Genomic DNA, 20,672 nt, shown 5'->3' with positions numbered 1-20,672 from the left:
CAATTTTATCCCATAAAGTTTTCTGTTTGCTTGTTTTGGTTTGATTTATAGCATTTTTGTCTTTCCTCTCTACTTGGTGGAGGTGGGGTACTGTGTCTGATCAGGTTATCAAAGAGCTGCTGACCTCAAGGGAACCACTCAACTGGGCACCCCCAGAAGGTGGGTTTTTTTTTAAGGTTGTGTCAAAGTACCCTACTGTACACCTATATTGCTCTGTCTCCCTCTTTCTGTGCCTCTCTTCTTTTTGTCAATATTCCTTTTACCCACCCACTCTCCTTTCTCTATTTTTTTTTTTTCTTCTCATCACTCGGTCCTCCTTTCTTTCATCCCCTCTTGCTCTTCAACCTTCTCACCCTTCTGGTCCTGTAACCCTTAGTCCACAGGCACAAGAACTTAAAGACCAAGAGGAAGTGAAAGGAAAATTAGGGCAAGGAAACAGATAAAAGAAATCACTCATGAGGAAGAATCAGCAGAAAACTCCAGGCAACATGAAGAACCAGTCCAGAACAACCCCGCCAAGGGTCCATGAGGTAGCTACTGCAGATGATTCCACCTATAAAGAAATGTTAGGAATGACAGAAAGGGAATTTAGAATACACATGTTGAAAACAATGAAAGAAATGATGGAAACAATGAAGGAAACTGCTAATAAAGTGGAAAATAACCAAAAGGAAATCCAAAAACAGAATCAAATAAGAGATGAATGATATGAAGAATATAAAAAGGATATAGCAGAGCTGAAGGAACTGAAACAGTCAATTAGGGAACTTAAAGATGCAATGGAAAGTATCAGCAACAGGTTAGACCATGCAGAAGAAAGAATTTCAGAGGTAGAAGACAAAGTTCTTGAGATAACTCAGATAGTAAAAGAGGCAGAAAAGAAGAGAGAGAAAGCAGAACGTTCACTGTCAGAATTATGGGAATTTATGAAGTGTTCCAACATACAAGTTATAGGAATCCCAGAAGGGGAAGAAGAATGCCCCAGAGGAATGGAAGCCATACTAGAGAATATTATAAAAGAAAATGTCCCAAATATCACCAAAGATTCTGGCACACTGCTTTCAGAGGGATATCGGACCCCAGGTCGCCTCAACTCTAACCGAGCTTCTCCAAGACACATTGTGATGAACCTGTCCAAAGTCAAGACAAAAGAAAAGATTCTGCAAGCTGCCAGGAGTAAGTGCCAGTTGACCTACAGGGGCAAATCCATCAGAGTGACTGCAGACTTCTCTAATGAAACTTTCCAAGCAAGAAGACAATGGTCATCTACCTTTAATTTACTTAAACAGAACAATTTCCAACCCAGAATTCTGTACCCTTCTAAGCTAAGCTTAAAAATTGATGGAGAAATCAAATCATTTATGGATATACAAACATTGAGGAAATTCGCCACAACAAGACCAGCGCTACAGGAAATACTTCAACCTGTTCTGCACACTGACCACCACAATGGATCAGCAGCAAAGTAAGAACTCAGAAATTAAAGGACAGAACCAAACCTCCACACTGATGCAAAAGATAAAACTAAGCAATGGACTCTCACCAAATAAGACGAATAGAATACTACCAGACTTATCAATTATCTCAATAAATGTTAATGGCTTGAATTCCCCACTGAAGAGACATAGATTGGTTGACTGGATTAAAAAACACAAGCCATCTATTTGCTGTCTGCAAGAAACACACCTGGCTTCAAAAGACAAATTAAAGCTCCGAGTCAAGGGTTGGAAGACAATTTTTCAGGCAAATGGAATTCAGAAGAAAAGAGGAGTTGCAATCTTATTTTCAGATACATGTGGATTTAAAGCAACTAAAGTCAAAAAAGACAAAGATGGTCACTTTATATTGGTCAAGGGAAAACTACAACAAGAAGACATTTCAATTCTAAATATTTATGCACCCAATTTAAATGCTCCCAGATTCTTGAAACAGAACTTACTAAGTCTGAGCAATATGGTATCTGATAATACCATCATAACAGGGGACTTTAACACTCGTCTTACAGAGCTGGACAGATCCTATAAACAGAAATTAAACAAAGATATAAGAAATTTAAACGAGACCCTAGAACAACTGTGCTTGATAGACGCATATAGAACACTCCACCCCAAAGATAAAGAATATACATTCTTCTCATCACCCCCATGGAACATTCTCCAAAATTGATCATATCCTGGGACACAAAACAAATATCAACAGAATCAAAAGAATTGAAATTTTACCTTGTATCTTCTCAGACCATAAGGCACTAAAGGTGGAACTCAAGTCTAACAAAAATGCTCGACCCCACCCAAAGGCATGGAAATTAAACAATCTGTTGAATAACAGATGGGTGCAGGAAGAAATAAAGCAGGAAATCATTAACTTCCTTGAGCATAACAATGAAGACCCAAGCTGCCAAAACCTGTGGGATACTGCAAAACCAGTTTTGAGAGGAAAATTCATCTCTTTAGATGCCTACATTCAAAAAACAGAAAGAGAGCGCATCAACAAACTCCAAGCCATCTTATGGAACTGGAAAAAGAACAATCTAAGCCTAAACTCAGTAGAAGAAAAGAAATATCCAAAATCAAATCAGAGATCAATGAAATTGAAAACAAAAGAATCATTCAGAAAATTAATGAAACAAGGAGTTGGTTTTTTTTAAAAAATAAATAAAATAGATAAACCATTGGCCAGACTAACGAGGAATAGAAAAGTAAAATCTCTAGTAACCTCAATCAGAAATGATAAAGGGGAAATAACAACTGATCCCACAGAGATACAAGAGATCATCTGTGAATACTACCAGAAACTCTATGCCCAGAAATTTGACAACGTGAAGGAAATGGATCAATATTTGGAATCACACCCTCTCCCTAGACTCAGCCAGGAAGAAATAGAGCTCCTGAACAGACCAATTTCAAGCACTGAGATCAAAGAAACAATAAAAATCTTCCAACCAAAAAATGCCCTGGTCCAGATGGCTTCACTCCAGAATTCTATCAAACCTTCAAGGAAGAGCTTATTCCTGTACTGCAGAAATTATTCCAAAAAATTGAGGAAGAAGAAATCTTCCTCAACACATTCTATGAAGCAAATATCACCCTGATACCAAAACCAGGAAAAGACCCAAACAAAAAGGAGAATTTCAGACCAATCTCACTCATGAATATAGATGGAAAAATTCTCAACAAAATCCTAGCGAATAGATTACAGCTTATCATCAAAAAAGTCATTCATCATGATCAAGTAGGCTTCATCCCAGGGATGCAAGGCTGGTTTAACATACGCAAGTCCATAGACGTTATCCACCATATTAACAGAGGCAAAAATAAAGATCACATGATCCTCTCAATAGATGCAGAAAAAGCATTTGATAAAATCCAGCATCCTTTTCTAATTAGAACACTGAAGAGTATAGGCATAGGTGGCACATTTCTAAAACTGATTGAAGCTATCTATGACAAAGCCACAGCCAATATTTTACTGAATGGAGTAAAACTGAAAGCTTTTCCTCTTAGAACTGGAACCAGACAAGGTTGTCCTCTGTCACCTTTACTATTCAACATAGTGCTGGAAGTTCTAGCCAATACAATTAGGCAAGACAAGGAAATAAAGGGAATCCAAATGGGAGCAGAGGAGGTCAAACTCTCCCTCTTTGCTGATGACATGATCTTATACTTAGAGAACCCCAAAGACTCAACCACAAGACTCCTAGAAGTCATCAAAAATACAGTAATGTTTCAGGATATAAAATCAATGTCCACAAGTCAGTAGCCTTTGTATACACCAATAGCAGTCAAGATGAGAAGCTAATTAAGGACACAACTCCCTTCACCATAGTTTCAAAGAAAATGAAATACCTAGGAATATACCTAATGAAGGAGGGGAAGGACCTCTATAAAGAAAACTATGAAACCTCAGAAAGGAAATAGCAGAGGATATTAACAAATGGAAGAACATACCATGCTCATGGATGGGAAGAATCAACATTGTTAAAATGTCTATACTTCCCAAAGCAATCTACCTATTCAATGCCATTCCTATCAAAATACCAACATCATACTTTCAAGATTTGCAAAAAATGATTCTGTGTTTTGTATGGAACCGGAAAAAACCCCGTATAGCTAAGGCAGTTCTCTGTAACAAAAATAAAGCTGGGGGCATCAGCATACCAGATTTTAGTCTGTACTACAAAGCCATAGTGGTCAAGACAGCATGGTACTGGCACAAAAATAGAGACATAGACACTTGAAATTGAATTGAAAACCAAGAAGTGAAACTAACATCTTACAACCACCTAATCTTCGATAACAAGAACAAGAACAAAGAACAAACAAGAACATACCTTGGGGGAAAGACTCCCTATTCAATAAATGGTGTTGGGAGAACTGGATGTCTACATGTAAAAGACTGAAACTGGACCCACACCTTTCCCCACTCACAAAAATTGATTCAAGATGGATAAAGGACTTAAATTTAAGGCATGAAACAATAAAAATCCTCCAAGAAAGCATAGGAAAAACACTGGAATATAGTGGCCTGGGGAAAGACTTCATGAAGAAGACTGCCATTGCAATTGCAACAACAATGAAAATAAACAAATGGGACTTCATTAAACTGAAAAGCTTCTGTACAGCTAAGGAGACAATAACCAAAGCAAAGAGACAACCCACACAATGGGAAAGGATATTTGCATATTTTCAATCAGACAAAAGCTTGATAACTAGGATCTATAGAGAACTCAAATTAATCCACATGAAAAAAGCCAACAATCCCGTATATCAATGGGCAAGAGACATGAATAGAACCTTCTCTAAAGATGACAGATGAATGGCTAACAAACACATGAAAAAATGTTCATCATCTCTATATATTAGAGAAATGCAAATCAAAACAACCCTGAGATATCATCTAACCCCAGTGAGAATGGCCCACGTCACAAAATCTCGAAACTGCAGATGCTGGCGTGGATGTGGAGAGAAGGGAACACTTTTACACTGCTGGTGGGACTGCAAACTAGTACAACCTTTCTGGAAGGAAGTATGGAGAAACCTCAAAGCACTCAAGCTAGACCTCCCATTTGATCCTGCAATCCCATTACTGGGCATCTACCCAGAAGGAAAAAAATCCTTTTATCATAAGGACACTTGTACTAGACTGTTTATTGCAGGTCAATTTACAATCGCCAAAATGTGGAAACAGCCTAAATGCTCACCAACCCAGGAATGGATTAACAAGCTGTGGTATATGTATACCATGGAATACTATTCAGCTATTAAAAAAAAATGGAGACTTTACATCCTTTGTATTAACCTGGATGGAAGTGGAAGACATTATTCTTAGTAAAGCATCACAAGAACGGAGAAGCATGAATCCTATGTACTCAATTTTGATATGAGGACAATTAATGACAATTAAGGTTATGGGGGGGAGCAGAAAGAGGGACGGAGGGTGGGGCCTTGGTGTGTGTCACACTTTATGGGGGCAAGACATGATTGCAAGAGGGACTTTACCTAACAATTGCAATCAGTGTAACCTGGCTTATTGTACCCTCAATGAATCCCCAACAATAAAAAAAAAAAACAACTATCACTTAAAGCAAAAAAAAAAAAAAAAAAAAAAGATCTTTAGGTGATGAAAATTTGAGAAGCATTGTTATAGGATATGAGTCCTATCTGGGCTTTCCTTGATGATTTTTTGAAGTCATCCTCCAAAGTCATCATTAATATGCATACTTTATAAATCTGAAATAGTTTGCCTATCAATGACGAACTCTCCACCTCAACCATGGCCTGTTTGGACAACTCACTTAATAGCTGCTGTCTTATTATCTTATCTGTCATTTATTTGGGCAGTATTTAATGATTTTGGAAGAGAAATTCTTTCCTTCCTTCCTTCCTTCCTTCCATTACTTTTTATAATATTATGGAAAAATTTAATTATATTAAAAAATTAACAGGCTAATAAACTCTCCATGATCCCATAACCCAGCTTCAACAACTATCCATTAATGGCCAATCTTGTTGTATTTCTAATATCCCCACATCTTGTGTGATGACAAATCCAGCCACATAGCATTTCACTTACAACAGCTTTTAAAATTTAAAATGGCCTTTAAAATGTTTGTTTTTTTTGACAGGAACACACAGATTAATATCTTAAAATAGATGTAGTTTGCACTTCCAATGATCTAGGCCTGAAAGGGCTCTAGATTGAAATTCTAGATTTTCAAATACCAAATGTCAGTGGCCACCCTGTCCCCCACAGTGGTGAAACTCATGAAAGCAGCTGACGAGGCCAGGCTGCTTGGGTGACTTGCACCTCTGCTAAATCTCTGGGTATCTTGAATGCAGCCTTCAAATGATGACACGCTTCAGACAAGGTCATTGTCATCTGAAACTGTCTAAACGTTCTGAGCTTCACACACAGAAATTGATAAGAAATGAGTCACAGGAGTCCTTAAGTTTAATATCCCAGTGATAATCACATGGAAAGAGACAGAGAACATGGAGAGAAATCACACAGAAGTATCCAATGATAGACGTCAGCCTTCAGGGCTCTAACTTGTCATGGGCAGTGTCAAGCCCTCTGTATCAGCTACCTGGACCAAGACCTGTTACTTTCAAGTTCATGCAACCAACCTAACCCAACCCAACCCAACCCAACCCAGCCTGCTCCCAACTTTCCTCTGAACCTAATTAAAGTCCACTTGAAACATAGCTGGTGGATTCTGGATCAGATGAAAAGAACACTTAGTCTGTCTAGTCTTTCTTTCATCCTGTATTTACTTTCTTTCTGACAACTGACCTTGTCGTCCAGAGCAGGTGCAGTCAGGCACCAGATAATAGATTATGACAAAGGCATTGGATGAACTGTCCATTATCACTGTGTCTTGTGTGGGTTTGTGAGACTGGATGCCTTGTTTTGAGGAGCATTTCTCGTTTCTCCTTTTCCTTGTTGGATCCCTTTTCTGAAGGCCATGTCTTCCTCCTTCTTAATTTACTCTTTTCTTTTAGGGAACATATCCTCCCATGACTTCCTGAGAAAAGATAGATGGCAGGCAATTTTTTCTTTTTTAGAAATTAAATGTCTGCAAGTGTCTTTATTCCTCTCTCTCCTTCAAATGACTATTTGGATGGGTCTAGAATGGAAGTTGGAAATAATCTTCCTTCAGGATTTTGAAGTTATTTTTTCACTATTATTTAGCTTTTGGCATTCCTGGTAGGAATTTTGAAGCTATTATCAATCTCTGTGTGGCATGTTTCTTCTCTTTAAGAGTTTGTAGGAGTAGAGAGAAATTTTATCCTTAAATATCTGAAATTCTACCAACATATGGCTTGGTGCACCTCTTGCCTTTTCTTTATTTATCTTTTGGGGGGAATATTTTCTTCCTTTATTTTTTACTGTAGTAAAATAGACATAACATAAAAATTTACCAATGGGATTAAGTACATTCATTCACATTGTTGTGCTACCATCACCATAATCCATCTCTAGAACTTTTCTGTCTTCAGAATTGAAATGCTGTGCCCATTAAACAATATTTCTCCCTTCTTCAAGCTTTAGTGACCACTATTCTACTTTCTGCCTCTATGAATTTAAATAATGACTTAGGTTCTTCATGTAAGTGAAATCATATAATATTTGTCCTTCTGTGACTGGGTTCTTTTACTTAGCATATTTTCAAGGTTGATCTAGATTGCAACATGTGTTAGAATTTCCTTCCTTTTATATACCACACTTTGGTTATATATCACACATGGGTGAACACTGGCTTTCATATTTTCCATCTTTTTGGTTTTTATATTATTTCCTTGAGGCTCTCTTAGCTTTACTTCCAATCCTTGTGTTTTTTTTTCTTTTACAATACATACTGTCATATTTTTAATTCTCAAGAGCCCTGTTTTACTTCTCTTTTATTTTTTCAACCTCTCCTTATCTTGCCGATATAACACAGTTTCTTATCTCTCTGAAGTTATTAATTATCTACTCTTGAAGTTTTCTTCTACTTCTCACATTATTTGTTACCTTACACTTTCTTCTGTAAATGACAGGTCTTTTATTTCAGAAGAATTTCTCAAATGTCAGATAATCTTTAGCTGCTTCATCATATTTGAAAGTGAGACACCAAAAAGCTGCTTGGGAATTTTGTGTATCAGGATGGTGCTTATCAATGGGTTAGCATCCTGTAGGATGACTGGATAGAGACTTCGTCATTTTTTCTGGGGGACTCCTGTAAGTTTTTTCTTTTGGACTGGTCACATCCTTGGAGAAAAGTTCTCCAATCTTTTCTTTGGATGCCAGAGTAAGGTAACCAAGTGGGAGGGAGGAGCTTCTTTGTTTAACACACCGACTTTCCATTTATCTCATTTTCAGTTTGTTGCCCCAGCTTTTCGCTCAGCTGTGCCTGGTGTCTAGAGCCATTCTGTTTGATCTCACAGGAGAGCAAATCTCCAGTCATCTGTCAGGGTTGCTGAGGAAGTAGGTGCCTGGCCACGTGTGGTAGTAGACAATCTCTGACAGTTCAATGATTTTGTAAGCCCGCTCCATCCTTTAATCCTACCTTCAAAGGCAATATCTTCAACTGGCATCTCCAATCTTTGAGCCTTCTTAAAGTTTTGAAGGCAAGTTGACTCTCCCGTTGGCTGTTCTTGGTGAAGGATTTAGATTTCAGGGATAGCTACCCTGTTAAATTAGTTGATGCTCAGCCAGTTGTTTTCTATCTTCTAAGATTTTGTCACTTCTCTCACTTCTTCTCCTATTCTTCTAATTTATCCTTGAGTTTTAAAACCTTTTAAGTTCATTTACTGTAACTTCAAGTGGTTTCAGAAGGGAGTGGAAAAAAACAGGTATGTTCAACTTGACCCCACACTTGACCAAAAGTCTTCCTCATTATTTGCATGTGTTTCAGTTTAGCATTGATATTTACCTTCAGGCTGCAACAAATATTTATTCCGGTGACATGTCTACTGGTTATTGCTTTCATTTTTATCAAATTTTCTCATCCCAATACAAACATAAAAGCAGTTATTGGAAAATGTAATGGTCTATATCCCTAAAATATACTTCTGCTCATCAATACTTATTGATTTCTAACTGTGTCCTAGGAAGTGAGCTGAAAACTTTTAATCATTTAATCTCCACAACTGCCCTTAGGTAAACACGATTACAGCCCCCATTGTACAGGGTGCTTCCAAAAGACTGAGACACTTGCACAAAATCACAAGCCTAGCAACTAAAAGAAAAGGATTTGAACCTCAATGGTCAGTCTCTAGCAGGGTTCTGTAGGTATGAGGGAGACATTCTAATAAAAAGCTTATAAGCCATCCAATGAAATGTCATTGGGTATTTTGCATCAATGATTAGTGTGACCAGTCACTTTAGTTATGCAAGTGATTGCATCATGATGCATAAGAGTGGAAGCTTGGCATAGACTCAACTCCAGTCTCCTGAGTCAGGTAACCAATTCCAGCTACAAGTCTAATAGTCGGTGAACTGCCCCTGCATTTGGTAAAACTCCTACAACCTGTCTGGAACCTCATTTTTTCCAGATCCAGGAGAGCAGAGATCATGCAAATCTTAGTTACTACTTGTTAGAGATAAAGGAATGCCTAGAATAGATATGGCACCTAATTAATGTTTGTTGAGCGAAAAAACATGACCCCATGCTTTTTTTTCTTCAGGATTAAAGTCCATACCAGGAAATTATGGAGTTATTTTCAGATGGAATAAATAAAGATTGCTGAGGGTGGGTAGGAAAATGATGAATGAAGCCTAAAAGCTAGTCTGTGTTCCACTTACCAAGCTGTGTACCCTAGGGTAGGGCTGTGTCTGCCTGGGGGGAGTGTGCCATATTGCATATTCACAAGAAGGTGAAATATGGGCTGGCAGTAAACCAGCCTGGGAGGAAATTCTTGAAATATGTGTCTCAGTGGTGCCCGTAGCTCAGTCGGCAGGGTGCCGGCCACATACACCAAGGGTGGCGGGTCGAACCTGGCCCAGGCCAGCTAAACAACAATGACAACTGCAACCAAAAAATAGCTGGGTGTTGTGGCGGGTGCCTGTAGTCCCAGCTACTGGAAGGCTGAGGCAAGAGAATTGCTTAAGACCAAGAGTTTGAGGTTGCTGTGAGCTGTGACGCCACAGCACTCTACCAAGGGTGACATGGTGAGATTCTGTTGGAAAAAAAAAGAAAAAGAAATATGTGTCCCCCAAATTGAGTATAGGTTAAGTGAACTTTCAACAAATAGACTTTCAATACATAGGGGAACAATCACTTCTATGTCCCTGCCACTGAGAATGCCTGATCCACCAATATTTTAATACAAGAAGATGTATTACACTGGGCCACCTCACTACCCCAGCACTCCGCTGGGTCCATGTGGGTGATGGAAAGAATACAGAGGCCCAGAGCTTGATGAACACACTTTTCAAATGTGTATTTTTCAAAATAGTTTTAGTCTTCACCTACTCCAACTTGGAATTTTTATAGAAGGCTTCTCAGACTTGATTTAATAAATAAAGTTATCAATTATTTTGAAATGACTGGCTCTTATTACCATTCTTGGGACTAGTCAATATGTTCCACACATCCATGCTTATCTCAATCTGTACTACCTTACAGGGCTTCTTAATTGGGGGAGGGGTATTGGCTTTGGGGGTGTGTCCATTCCTCACTGGAGGACAGTTCCTAGCATGGAAGGACATTAGTACTTTAGCTCTTTCTGTCAAAGCCAGTAGCACTCCAAATCATTGAGACCCATGACAGATTGTCCCTCCCCACTCCCATTTCCAAAAGCTTCCAAAGGAAATGGCCCAATCATCAGTGGAGACTCCCAGGCACATCATTATAAATTGCAGATATGTGAGATTTGAAAGTAGCCAGCCTTGAACATTACAAGATACCCTACAGATAGCGCACAACTGACAGAATTGGTCAGCCACTTTCCTTCTGTATACCCTTACTTTTCCTCCTCATCCTTTGGAGTCTTTGTGACAAAACTTACTGAGCCCAGAGCTGCATAGTATCAAACACTTAGAGTGCAATAGGGAGTCTGTTTTCGTATGTAAAACATAAGGTCTCCACAAGTTCCAAATCTATACATCTGTCTGACAATTACTTCACATACCTAGTGTAGTGCTAGGAGCTCGATATGCTTTTTGTTTTCATCATTATGACACTTTTGGTCAACTTAAAACAGCTTTAACATTCCCATTTTATAGATGGAATAAAAGATCCACTAAGGTTGAAATACGATATGAAATTTGCCCATCATCAACTTTCTGTCTCCAGTGCCAGTTCTGGCAATAGAATGATCTCTTGCTATGAGACTATTGAAAAAATCTGGAGGGGGGAGGAATATGGATAAAGGGATTAGAAAACAAGAAGGATGTACAAACCTCAGCCCACAGGGCACACCAAGTGCCATCATTAGTATCCAACTACCACACGACCAGCTGGAGTATTAGCTCATCTCAGACCCATGAAGGGAAAAAGCCTCTGCAGGCAGTTTTCTAAGTGGCACTGTGAATAAACAGGTCGCTGGGGATGGGTAGGAATCCCATCCTAGCCATGGCTCCTTCATTAATAAAGCAAGATAGAATGTGGGCACTAGTGCCAGCCAGCCAGTCTGCTGCTGCCTGGCGAATTTGGCTGCAGCCCTATTTCCAGCCTCTCTGCAAAATAACTCAAGACCGGATATCTGGGGAGAGGAAAGCGGGGAGGAAATTGGCTAGTTGGTCCTAAGGAACCGGATATGACTAGCCTCCAGGGCTTTGTGGAGCAGGAGTAAAGCAGACATAGGGATTCATTAACACCATTCATTGATGCATGCATTCCCTTCATAATGTGTAAGCATCTGTCACATGCCAGATTTTCTTCTTAGTGTGGAAGATACAGTACCAAACAAAACCTACAAATGTCCTTGTCCTCACAGAGCTTATACTCTAATGAGAGGGCACAGACAGTAAACACATGAATAAATAAAATCAAATATCAGATGGAGAGAAGGTCTTTGGAGAAAGGCAGCAAGGAAGGGGGACTAGACCTTGGGTGCGTGTGCCTGGAGGGGGGTTTGATTTTAAACCATGATTAAAAAAGGCCTCACGAAATGACATTTGGGTAAAGAGCTTATCTCATACTGGGCACAGTTGTAAGCGCTTTACAATTATTATGTCATTAATGCTCACACCAACTTGGAGAAATGAGGCTATGGCTATTCTCATTTTACAAAGAGACCAAGGTTCAGAGATGCAGTGACTTCTGAGATCAATCATACAGATAGAAAGTGGTGGAACTGGGATTTGAACCCAGGAAGTCCAAACAGTGCGTTGGAAAGTTGGTGCAGACACAGTCTACAAACCGGGTCTGGGAAAAGGCAAATTGGGGGTTCAAATACACAGAGTGCGTTGGAACCAATCAAACGAATATGGTGCCGTGGACAAGTATGGGTGGATTGGATGGGGGGAGAAGGGGTTGGCTTTCGATCTTTAGCGCCCTAAATTAGGACTCTCCGCCTGGGGCCCAGGAGTTCTGTCGCCTAAGCTGCAAGGTAGGCGGGCCGGTGGGGGAGGGAGTGTAACTGAAAGGGTTGTCCCAGGACAGTGCCTGTCCGAAGCGCACCCCGCCACCCCCCCAGGCCAGCTGCTCCAGTCAATAAGGCGCGGACCTAGCCAGCACTTGCAGCCCTGCTGGTGGGGTTCTCCAGGGAGCTCCAACCAGGGTTGAGGGCAGCGGATCTGAGCTCTGGAAGGGCGGACTAGCGGTCCCAGCGCCCTCTCTAGGGGCGCTCAGCTCAGGAGGCCGATGCGCAGAGGGCGCGCGGATTGGCACTGCGCGTGGAGTTCTTTGAGCACCCTGGGCTCAGGACCGAGTGGTGGACCGGCGCCAGGGAGCCCTCTGGGACGCCAAGAAAGGCGGAGATAGGGCTAGTGCCCAGAAAATGGGGGAGGAACTACGAAGGAACGGTACAAGTACCTTGCTGATGAGAAGAGTGCAGCGGCGCTCAAGAAAAATTGCCTGGGGAGGTAGCGGGTATGAGTCAGCCTCGGGCGCGCTGGAAAGAGGGTGCTGAAGAGAGCCAAGCAAAGGGAGTTGGGCGTAGGAAGAAGCGAGAAGGAACTGTTGTGCGGAAAACAGTGTACTGTGCCAAAGCAAGGGAACTGGAAGGCAAGGAGGGAGGGTTGGGGGCTCAACTGGGGACCCTCTGGAGGTGGCAGGGGCGGTGCCCCCGGCGCAGCAAAGAGAGAGAGAGAGAGGAGCATACGCTGAGCCACAGCCCCGGGCGCCAGACACTGGAGCACCGGCGTAGCAGTTTTGGGAAATACAGAGCCTGTGCGCCAAGAGAATGGGCATACTGTTGTCGGCTAGGATGGCGCGCATTGGGAGACCAGAAAAGCGCAGAGACCCGGAGAGTGCTTAGGACCATTGGAGGGGGGAGAAGGAAGCAACGAAGTCAACTGAAAAACTTCCCTGGGTTGGCGAGATGGCGTATCATGGACGCTAAAAAGGAGAAGAAAGCTAGCGTGGGGAAGGTTTGGTCATCACAAGGAACTCTGAAGAGGTGCTGATAGTTGCGGGGAGACCTCCAAAGCCTGAGAAAGGTTAGGCGGAGGCAGAGAGCTCCTAGCGCGTAGGGCAGCAAGGAAAGGAACCGCAGAGACGCGGGAGGTCCCTGGGAGGGCCGCAAAGCCACCCGGGTCTCTCCTCCCGGGCTGCCTCTAGCCTTAGTCCACTCACCATGATGGAAAAGACCAAAGCCACGATGTTGACGGGGTACGCAGGGCAAAAACATGAGACAATGGCGAGCCACAGGTAGTTCTTGGCCACCGGCACGTCCTCCTCGGTCTTGTCATCCTCAGTGTTGGCCTCGGGACTGCTGTCCAAAGCCCTCTTGAAGTCGGGGCTGGGGGCGTACTGAGACATGGGCGAGACGCGCGGCGCAGGAGGGCGGAGGAGCGCACAGTCCGCGCGGTCTCGGGTTCTGGCCCCCGGCTCGCGGCAAGGCTCTGAAAAGCCCCAGGCGCGGGGCTCAAGGGAGACGTGACCTCACCCCTGCTGCGTCTTCAGGGACCCGGGCCAAGAGCCTCCCTACTAGGAGGGAGGGAGGGAGGGGAGGCGGGCAGGACAGAGGGAGCCAGTCAGCTTGGGAAACGGGAAGGCAGACGAAGACACCCCACTCCCTGACGGACCCACCCAGAGACCGTCAGGACGACGCACCTATTCACACGGACAAGTCTGGGAGAAGAGGAGGCTCCCCGAGGAGCCACTCAATCTCAGTACATTTAGATGGGACGGGACCCACCTGATCCAGCTGGCAATAGACTTACTATTTCTCTTGACTTAAACATTTTACCTTAATTATCTGGATCCCGAGGCATTTCCTTTGCTTCCCCTGCCTCAGTTCCTTCTACACAGATTCAGAACGTGAAGCTCCATAATCGCTCCTCCCTACAGGTGGGCAGGGAACCAGGCGCTCAGCGTTGGCTTCAGCGCTTCTCAACTGCTCTCGACCAGCTCCGCAGGGAGCTCAGGAGACTGCAGTCTGGTTATAGCCAGTCAGTGGCACGCCTTGTCCAAACGCGCCCCCCACCCCACAGTGTGGAAACAAGGAATTCTGCTCCTCTCCATGTTTCCACCTCCAGGATCCCTGGAGAGAAATTCAGGTAGATCTGTCAGATGTAGACAACGCAGACCGGAGAGGGAGAACAGAGAGGAATCCTCGTTGGGAACTGGGCGGACAGCAGCAATGGCACCAGAGTCTAAGCCGTTAAGGAGAGGCAGTATGGGCCGGAACTGAGGCGCCAAACCTAGTCAGAGCTGGGAGATCCTCACCTCTGACTTGAGCGACTTCCAGAAAGTCCCGTCACCTGGCTGAGTGCCAATTTCATCATCTGAAAAAAGGGACTGATAATAGACCCTGTCTCATAAATGCGTTGTGAGGACTCTATGAGATTGCACAGTACGCCAGGTGGATTTGTGTGTTCTATAGATGTTAGCTATTATAGGATGTGCTTTTCCCCTATATTCTGAACTATAGTCAATTATACAGTATCTCAAACCTGATATCCACTGTTTCAAATATTCCACCCCAAATCCAGATATTCTGAGCTGTCCAGGACCACAAAGAAATGAAAATAGTTTTATCATGTGGGGAATCTCAAAAACAATTGCTCTCATCATCATACTTGAAAGTATTCATCATTTCCTTGGATTTCTCAGAACATGAACAGATTGTCTGGAATGCTGTCACTTATCTCATGGGACCATAATTATTTGGTTATCTGCCTCTCTTATTGGACTGCAAAGCCAGAGAGAGCTAGACAGATGGAGACAGAGATAGATAGATGTATCTGTCTTGCTCATCTTTGTGTCAGCACCCGGCACAGTGGCTGATACAAGGTGTGTGCTTAGTATAGCTTGCTGCTAAAGCTCCACCATTGTGGTTGATTAATCAAATGGGAATAACCAAAAGATTAGATTCATCTACGGAATTCTCAACCATGTCTTCGCATTGACTGTTCCCTCTGCCTGGAATGCTGTTCTCCAAGAATGTTGGCTCTTCCTTCTTATTCCTCAATCATCAGCTCAAGACACTTCCTTAAAAAGAGGTCTTTTCTTTGGATTTATCTAGGATAGGTCCCTATAATTCTATATTTACATGTACCAGCTTAGGTGTGTGTCTGTGTGGCATGTGTCACAATTGTAATTTTTTAGTTTACTTGTTCATTGACTTTTTTTTTCTGTAGACTGTAAGCTGTCTAATTTGTTCAAGAGCTTTATTTCCAGGACTTAGAATTGTCCAGGCAAATAATAGGAGTGCAAGAAACGTATCTTAAACAAATGAAGCAGAATTATCTTGGAGTATCAAAAAACTGATTTCTAGGTCTTGAATTATAATTTCCCAAGGAGGGACCTCAGAAATTTGTAATTTTTAATGCTTGAGTAATTTGGATTTTTAGAACCACTGCTTGGTGATGCCACTGCAATTGGATGGTTTCTCAAATCCCAATACTGGCTCTAGTTCTTAGGATGGATTCCTGGATCTTTTGTTTGGAGATGCCCCCAGGCTTCTCAAACTCAACATGTGACAGAGGAACTCACTGTCTTTCCCAAGAATCTGCTTCTCAAGCCTTGGTCGTTGGCCAGTGAGCCTGGCTCACTTTTACAATCTCCTCTTCTGCCATTCCTCCCCTTTCCTAACATATTTCAGTTATAGGCTCCCCCTACCACTTTCTCCAACACCCCTGACCTTCCCCCATTCCAAGGTCTCTCTGTACCTGGACAGCTTCCCTTCTTTTCTATATGTTGGACCCTTTTCTTCTTTCAGGACCTACCCATCTCACATAACCTCCTGTGAAAGGTCTTCCATGGCTATCATATCTAAAGTAGGATGCCATCCTATTTTATTCTTTGTCCATTACCCTGTTTATTTTCAGTGTCTCAGTTATCACAGTCAGCAATTGTCTTATTTATTTTTTTGTTTACTTATTTATGTTCTATAGTTCCCACTAGAAAAGAAGGTCCACAAAGGCAGAGATTTTTTTTTTTTTCCTGTGTGGTTCACTCCAGTATTTTCTGCACCCAGGACAGTGTCTGGCCCTTAGTAGGCGCTCAGTAGAAAATTCATTGAATGAATACACTGTGCATTTAGTCACTCAAGTTAGGCTCTTGGGGGGCATTAGTCTCCTCTTTCCTTTAGCCTCTATGTGAATATTCATTAAACCCTATTGATTCCATCTCAAATTTGACTCTTTGTCCCATCTTCTTTTTCTCATCTCCATGGCTGGTGTTCTAATTCTGGCTTTTATCAACAATGAAAAGGTTCAGTGGGTGCTCTCTGAGCCAAATTTGTGATCTGGAGCTAGTTAATTTAATTGGTGTGACTAAGCCCAAGGTTTGGGCAGCAAATGAAATTTTGTTTTTCAAGGTCATGACCTATACTGTCCACTCTAACCCACTTGTGTCATTCATGGAAATCCAAAAGAAGGGTTTGTTGTCTCAGTATAGACTATTTGCCAGGAAAACTACTGCTCTACACTAATCCAACACTCCTAAATCACCAAGCATTTTCTAATACTTCTATTGCACTCAAAGCATCCTCTACATTAGTGTTTTTCAACCTTTTTCTATCTCATGGCAAACTTGAACTCTGTAGTTAAACTTCTGCAGCACACTTAAATTATGTTGATAAAAAAAGAGCAAAAAAAAAAATACTTACTGTGCTTTGAACTTCTTTTGAAAATAATTTATGATCTTTAAAAATTTTCGCAGCACTCCTAAAATCCTCTCATGGTACACTAGTGTGCCATGGCACACTGGTTGAAAAATCACTGCTCTACATGTATCATCTCATTTAATTTCTACATTAACATTTGTGAGGTAGGTGGTGAGGTTTTCTTTTACAAATGAGGAAACCTAAGATCAGATAGGTAGAGGGACTTATGTAAAGTGTTATAGCTAATTGGAGGCGCCAGAATTTGAACTAGGTCTAAGATACCTGTTCAGCTAGCAAGTTCATGCAAGAAAGTTAGAAGGACAGCTCTGAAGTTTGTGGGAGTTATTATGTTCTGCTCAGGGAAGATGGATTAATAGCTTGTTGACTGATCTGAAATGTAGCAGTGAAATTGCAATCACTCGAAACATTTAAAATTAAATTGAAAAGAAAGTGCCCACACCAGAAAGTGTAATGTATATGGCACTGATTCTTGAGGGATGCATTAGACCACTCAGTAGGAGTTTCTAGCTCAATTTCCTGAGCTTCACTAATTTTCTCCCGAGAGGTCAGTTTATGCTCTTGGATGAACCCTACTGGCTGATTGCTTAATAATGTGGCAATACCTTCTCTCTGTAAGAAGGGAGAGGGAAGGGGGAAAGCAACTTTCTAATAGCCAGCCGGAGAAGGGAAAGGCTTACTAGATTCCAATATAGCAACTTGCCTTTTTGATCTTTGAAAAAAATTTTATTTCTAAATGTGTAATTAGTATATATTCATTCTGGAAAAGTGAGAAAAATGAAGAAAAGCACAGACAAGAAGAGGTATCACACAATGGTAACTGCCACTAACACAGGAAATATTTCCTTCTAGTTCTCTTTCTGCATGTATGTATTTTTCTTCACGAAAATGAGATTATATATTGTTTTACTCTCTCCCTGAATGTTATATGACAATTAACAATCTTTACAGATATGTTAAGTCTGTGTTATTTCCAATTGATTAAGTAGATTATTATTTATGTCACTATGCCCTGATCACTAGAAATTTAGATGTTTTTAGTATTTTTCTTATTGTAAAAATTGCTGTGATGAATATCTTTTGTACCTGAATGTCTGCATTTGTGATCATTTCTTTGGCTCTTTATCAGGTACATATCAGTCTTTGAAAGCACAGAGAAAGCTCAGATCGGCTCATTGAGAAGTTGTATTACAAAATATGTACAAAAGGTGAAATTAAAATTTAGGTGAAAGAAACAACCACCGATTCAATGAATTACAGAAATGAGATGCTTCACATGAGATGAAATTAAACGAATTCAAATGACAATTTCCTGGTGGGTGAGGTAATTCACCCACACCTATAATTCTAGAATTCTGGGAGATGAAAGTGGGTGGATGGTCTGAGCTCAGGAGTTCAAGACCAGCCTGAGCAAGAGTGAGACACTGTGTCTACTAAAAACAGGAAAGCTAGTTGTGGGGGGTGCCTGCAGTCCCACATACTTGGGAGGATAAGGAAAGAGGATTGATTGAGCCCAAGAGTTTGAAGTTGCTGTGAGCTATGATGCCATAGCACTCTACCCAGGGCAACAGAGTGAGACTTTGTCTAAAAAAAAAAAGAGAGAGAGAGAGGGAGAGAGAGACAGAGAGAGAGATTGCTTTATTCTGCTGATCTATGAGAATGCAAGAGAAAGAGTCCATAGCTTTAGGAAGTGGTAAGAGGTCGAATACTTTTGCTGCCAAATTTTGCATTAGTCTCAAGTGCCAGCGTCTAGTAGTCATAAAGCAACTGCTGTGGTCTCAGGGGTTTTCTACAAAAGAACAGTGTCTTGTTGGCTAATATTACTAGAAAACCATTTACCTTTCCAGTTTCCAAAAACTCTGATCCTCTCACAAGGTTAAAAAATATCCAAAAAACAAGGATGGGGGAAAAGAGGAAGAATTGGGGGAAAAAAATCGTAAAATTGTCAAGTCTTTCCAAATTTATCTGTACTTATTCAGGACTTATTCTATGTATTTTAATATTGTTTTATAATTTTCTTTACAAAGGTCTTATAGTCTTTTTTTTTTTTTGAGACAGTTTCACTATATCGCCCTCAGTAGAGTACTGTGGCGTCACAGCTCACAGCAACCTCAAATTCTTGGGCTTAAGTAATTCTCTTGCCTCTGCCTCCTGGGACTACAGGCACCTGCCAGAATGCTCAGCTATTTTTGGTTATAGTTGCTATTGTTGTTTGGCAGGCCTGGGCTGGGTTCGAACCCTCTGGCTCTGGTGTATGTGGCTGGCGCCTTAGCCACTGAGCTACAGGGCCGAGCCTTTCTTGCTGTCTTGTAGTCCTTGTCTTCAGCTACAGTTTTCTTACTGTTGTGATAAGAGTAGACACACAATTTTATATCTTGATTTTTGAAAACTTAATGCCCCATACCAAACCCTTCCCACACCGGGACTCCCTGCTCAGTCATTCTTGATGACTTTAAAATGTTATAAAATTTGAACTGTTTTCTTCTTGTTGGATAATTCTGGGCATCTGTCATTTTTGTTAAAAACAAGGAAGCAGGGAATTTTAGAGAGGGTTGTAAGCTGTATTTTCTTTCTTTCTTCCCTCATCACTCTGCCCAGGAGAGTACCTTTGTGCCATTGGATGAAATGGAGGCATTCAAAGCCTGTATTCTCTTGCTAACTACACCAGGAAGATGGAGGAGAGGCATTATGAAGTAAAATTATTTCCAAAGAATCTGGACTCCAAACCACTTAGGGTCTGAATGTCTGAAAGTTGAGTAGGGAATTGCCACCAGAGTAATGGATGGTGGAGATGCTGGGGGTGATGGATGAGCAGGTGTTGTCTGGAGAGGGTACTGGGAATACTGAGATGGAGAAGGCAAGAACTGCATTGAAGTGTGGCCCCGAGAAGGAAAGCTGAGTTCTTATGTCTGGAGCATATCATTTGGTGCACTTAAGTTAAGGAGGACAGATACTCTGGATTTTTGTCAACCTGTATTATACTCTGTTAGTTAAGCCTTATTATTCATTCAAAAATATTTATGTGGGAGACAGAATATTTGGTGCCAGAGATGGGGTGGCAAGTGAGAAATCTATGACTCCTATTCTATGGACAAAAACAACTAAAATACTTATAATTTGTGATGAAGGAAATAAAGAAGAATAATCTGCTAGTGATTAGGGAGAGTGGAGGATGGCGTGGTCAGGAAGATGTAGAATATATCTACATCTAACAGGGTCACTCTTCATCTTTCTTTACCCTGTCTCTGCCCTAGGAGACCTTCATGCTTGTTCTGCACCAGTGGCCAGCAAACTGTGGCCTAGTGCCTGTGTTTATAAATAAAGTTTTATTGGAACACATTCATTCATATATGTATGGTCTATGGCTTTTCTCATGCTACAAAGGCAGGGTTGAGTACTTATAACAAAGTACAACAGAGTAGTGGAAAAGCTGAGAATATTTGCTAGAAAATG

At 41.5% G+C, this 20,672-nt stretch overlaps 1 protein-coding gene across 1 annotated transcript in view; it reads right to left on the bottom strand.

Moving 5' to 3' along the window:
- Positions 1-14,165, bottom strand: part of TMEM233 (transmembrane protein 233) — a 50,763-nt gene extending 36,598 nt beyond the window's left edge. The window contains exon 1 of the mRNA XM_053589894.1: positions 13,724-14,165. Coding sequence (XP_053445869.1) covers positions 13,724-13,909 — 186 coding nt within the window. The 5' untranslated portion in view covers positions 13,910-14,165. The remainder of the gene's footprint in view (positions 1-13,723) is intronic.
- Between the last annotated feature and the right edge of the window lie 6,507 nt (positions 14,166-20,672).

This window comes from Nycticebus coucang, chromosome 4 (assembly GCF_027406575.1).
Source record: "Nycticebus coucang isolate mNycCou1 chromosome 4, mNycCou1.pri, whole genome shotgun sequence".
NCBI classification, from domain to species: domain Eukaryota; kingdom Metazoa; phylum Chordata; class Mammalia; order Primates; family Lorisidae; genus Nycticebus; species Nycticebus coucang.
This window is presented reverse-complemented; position numbering and strand designations above follow the sequence as displayed.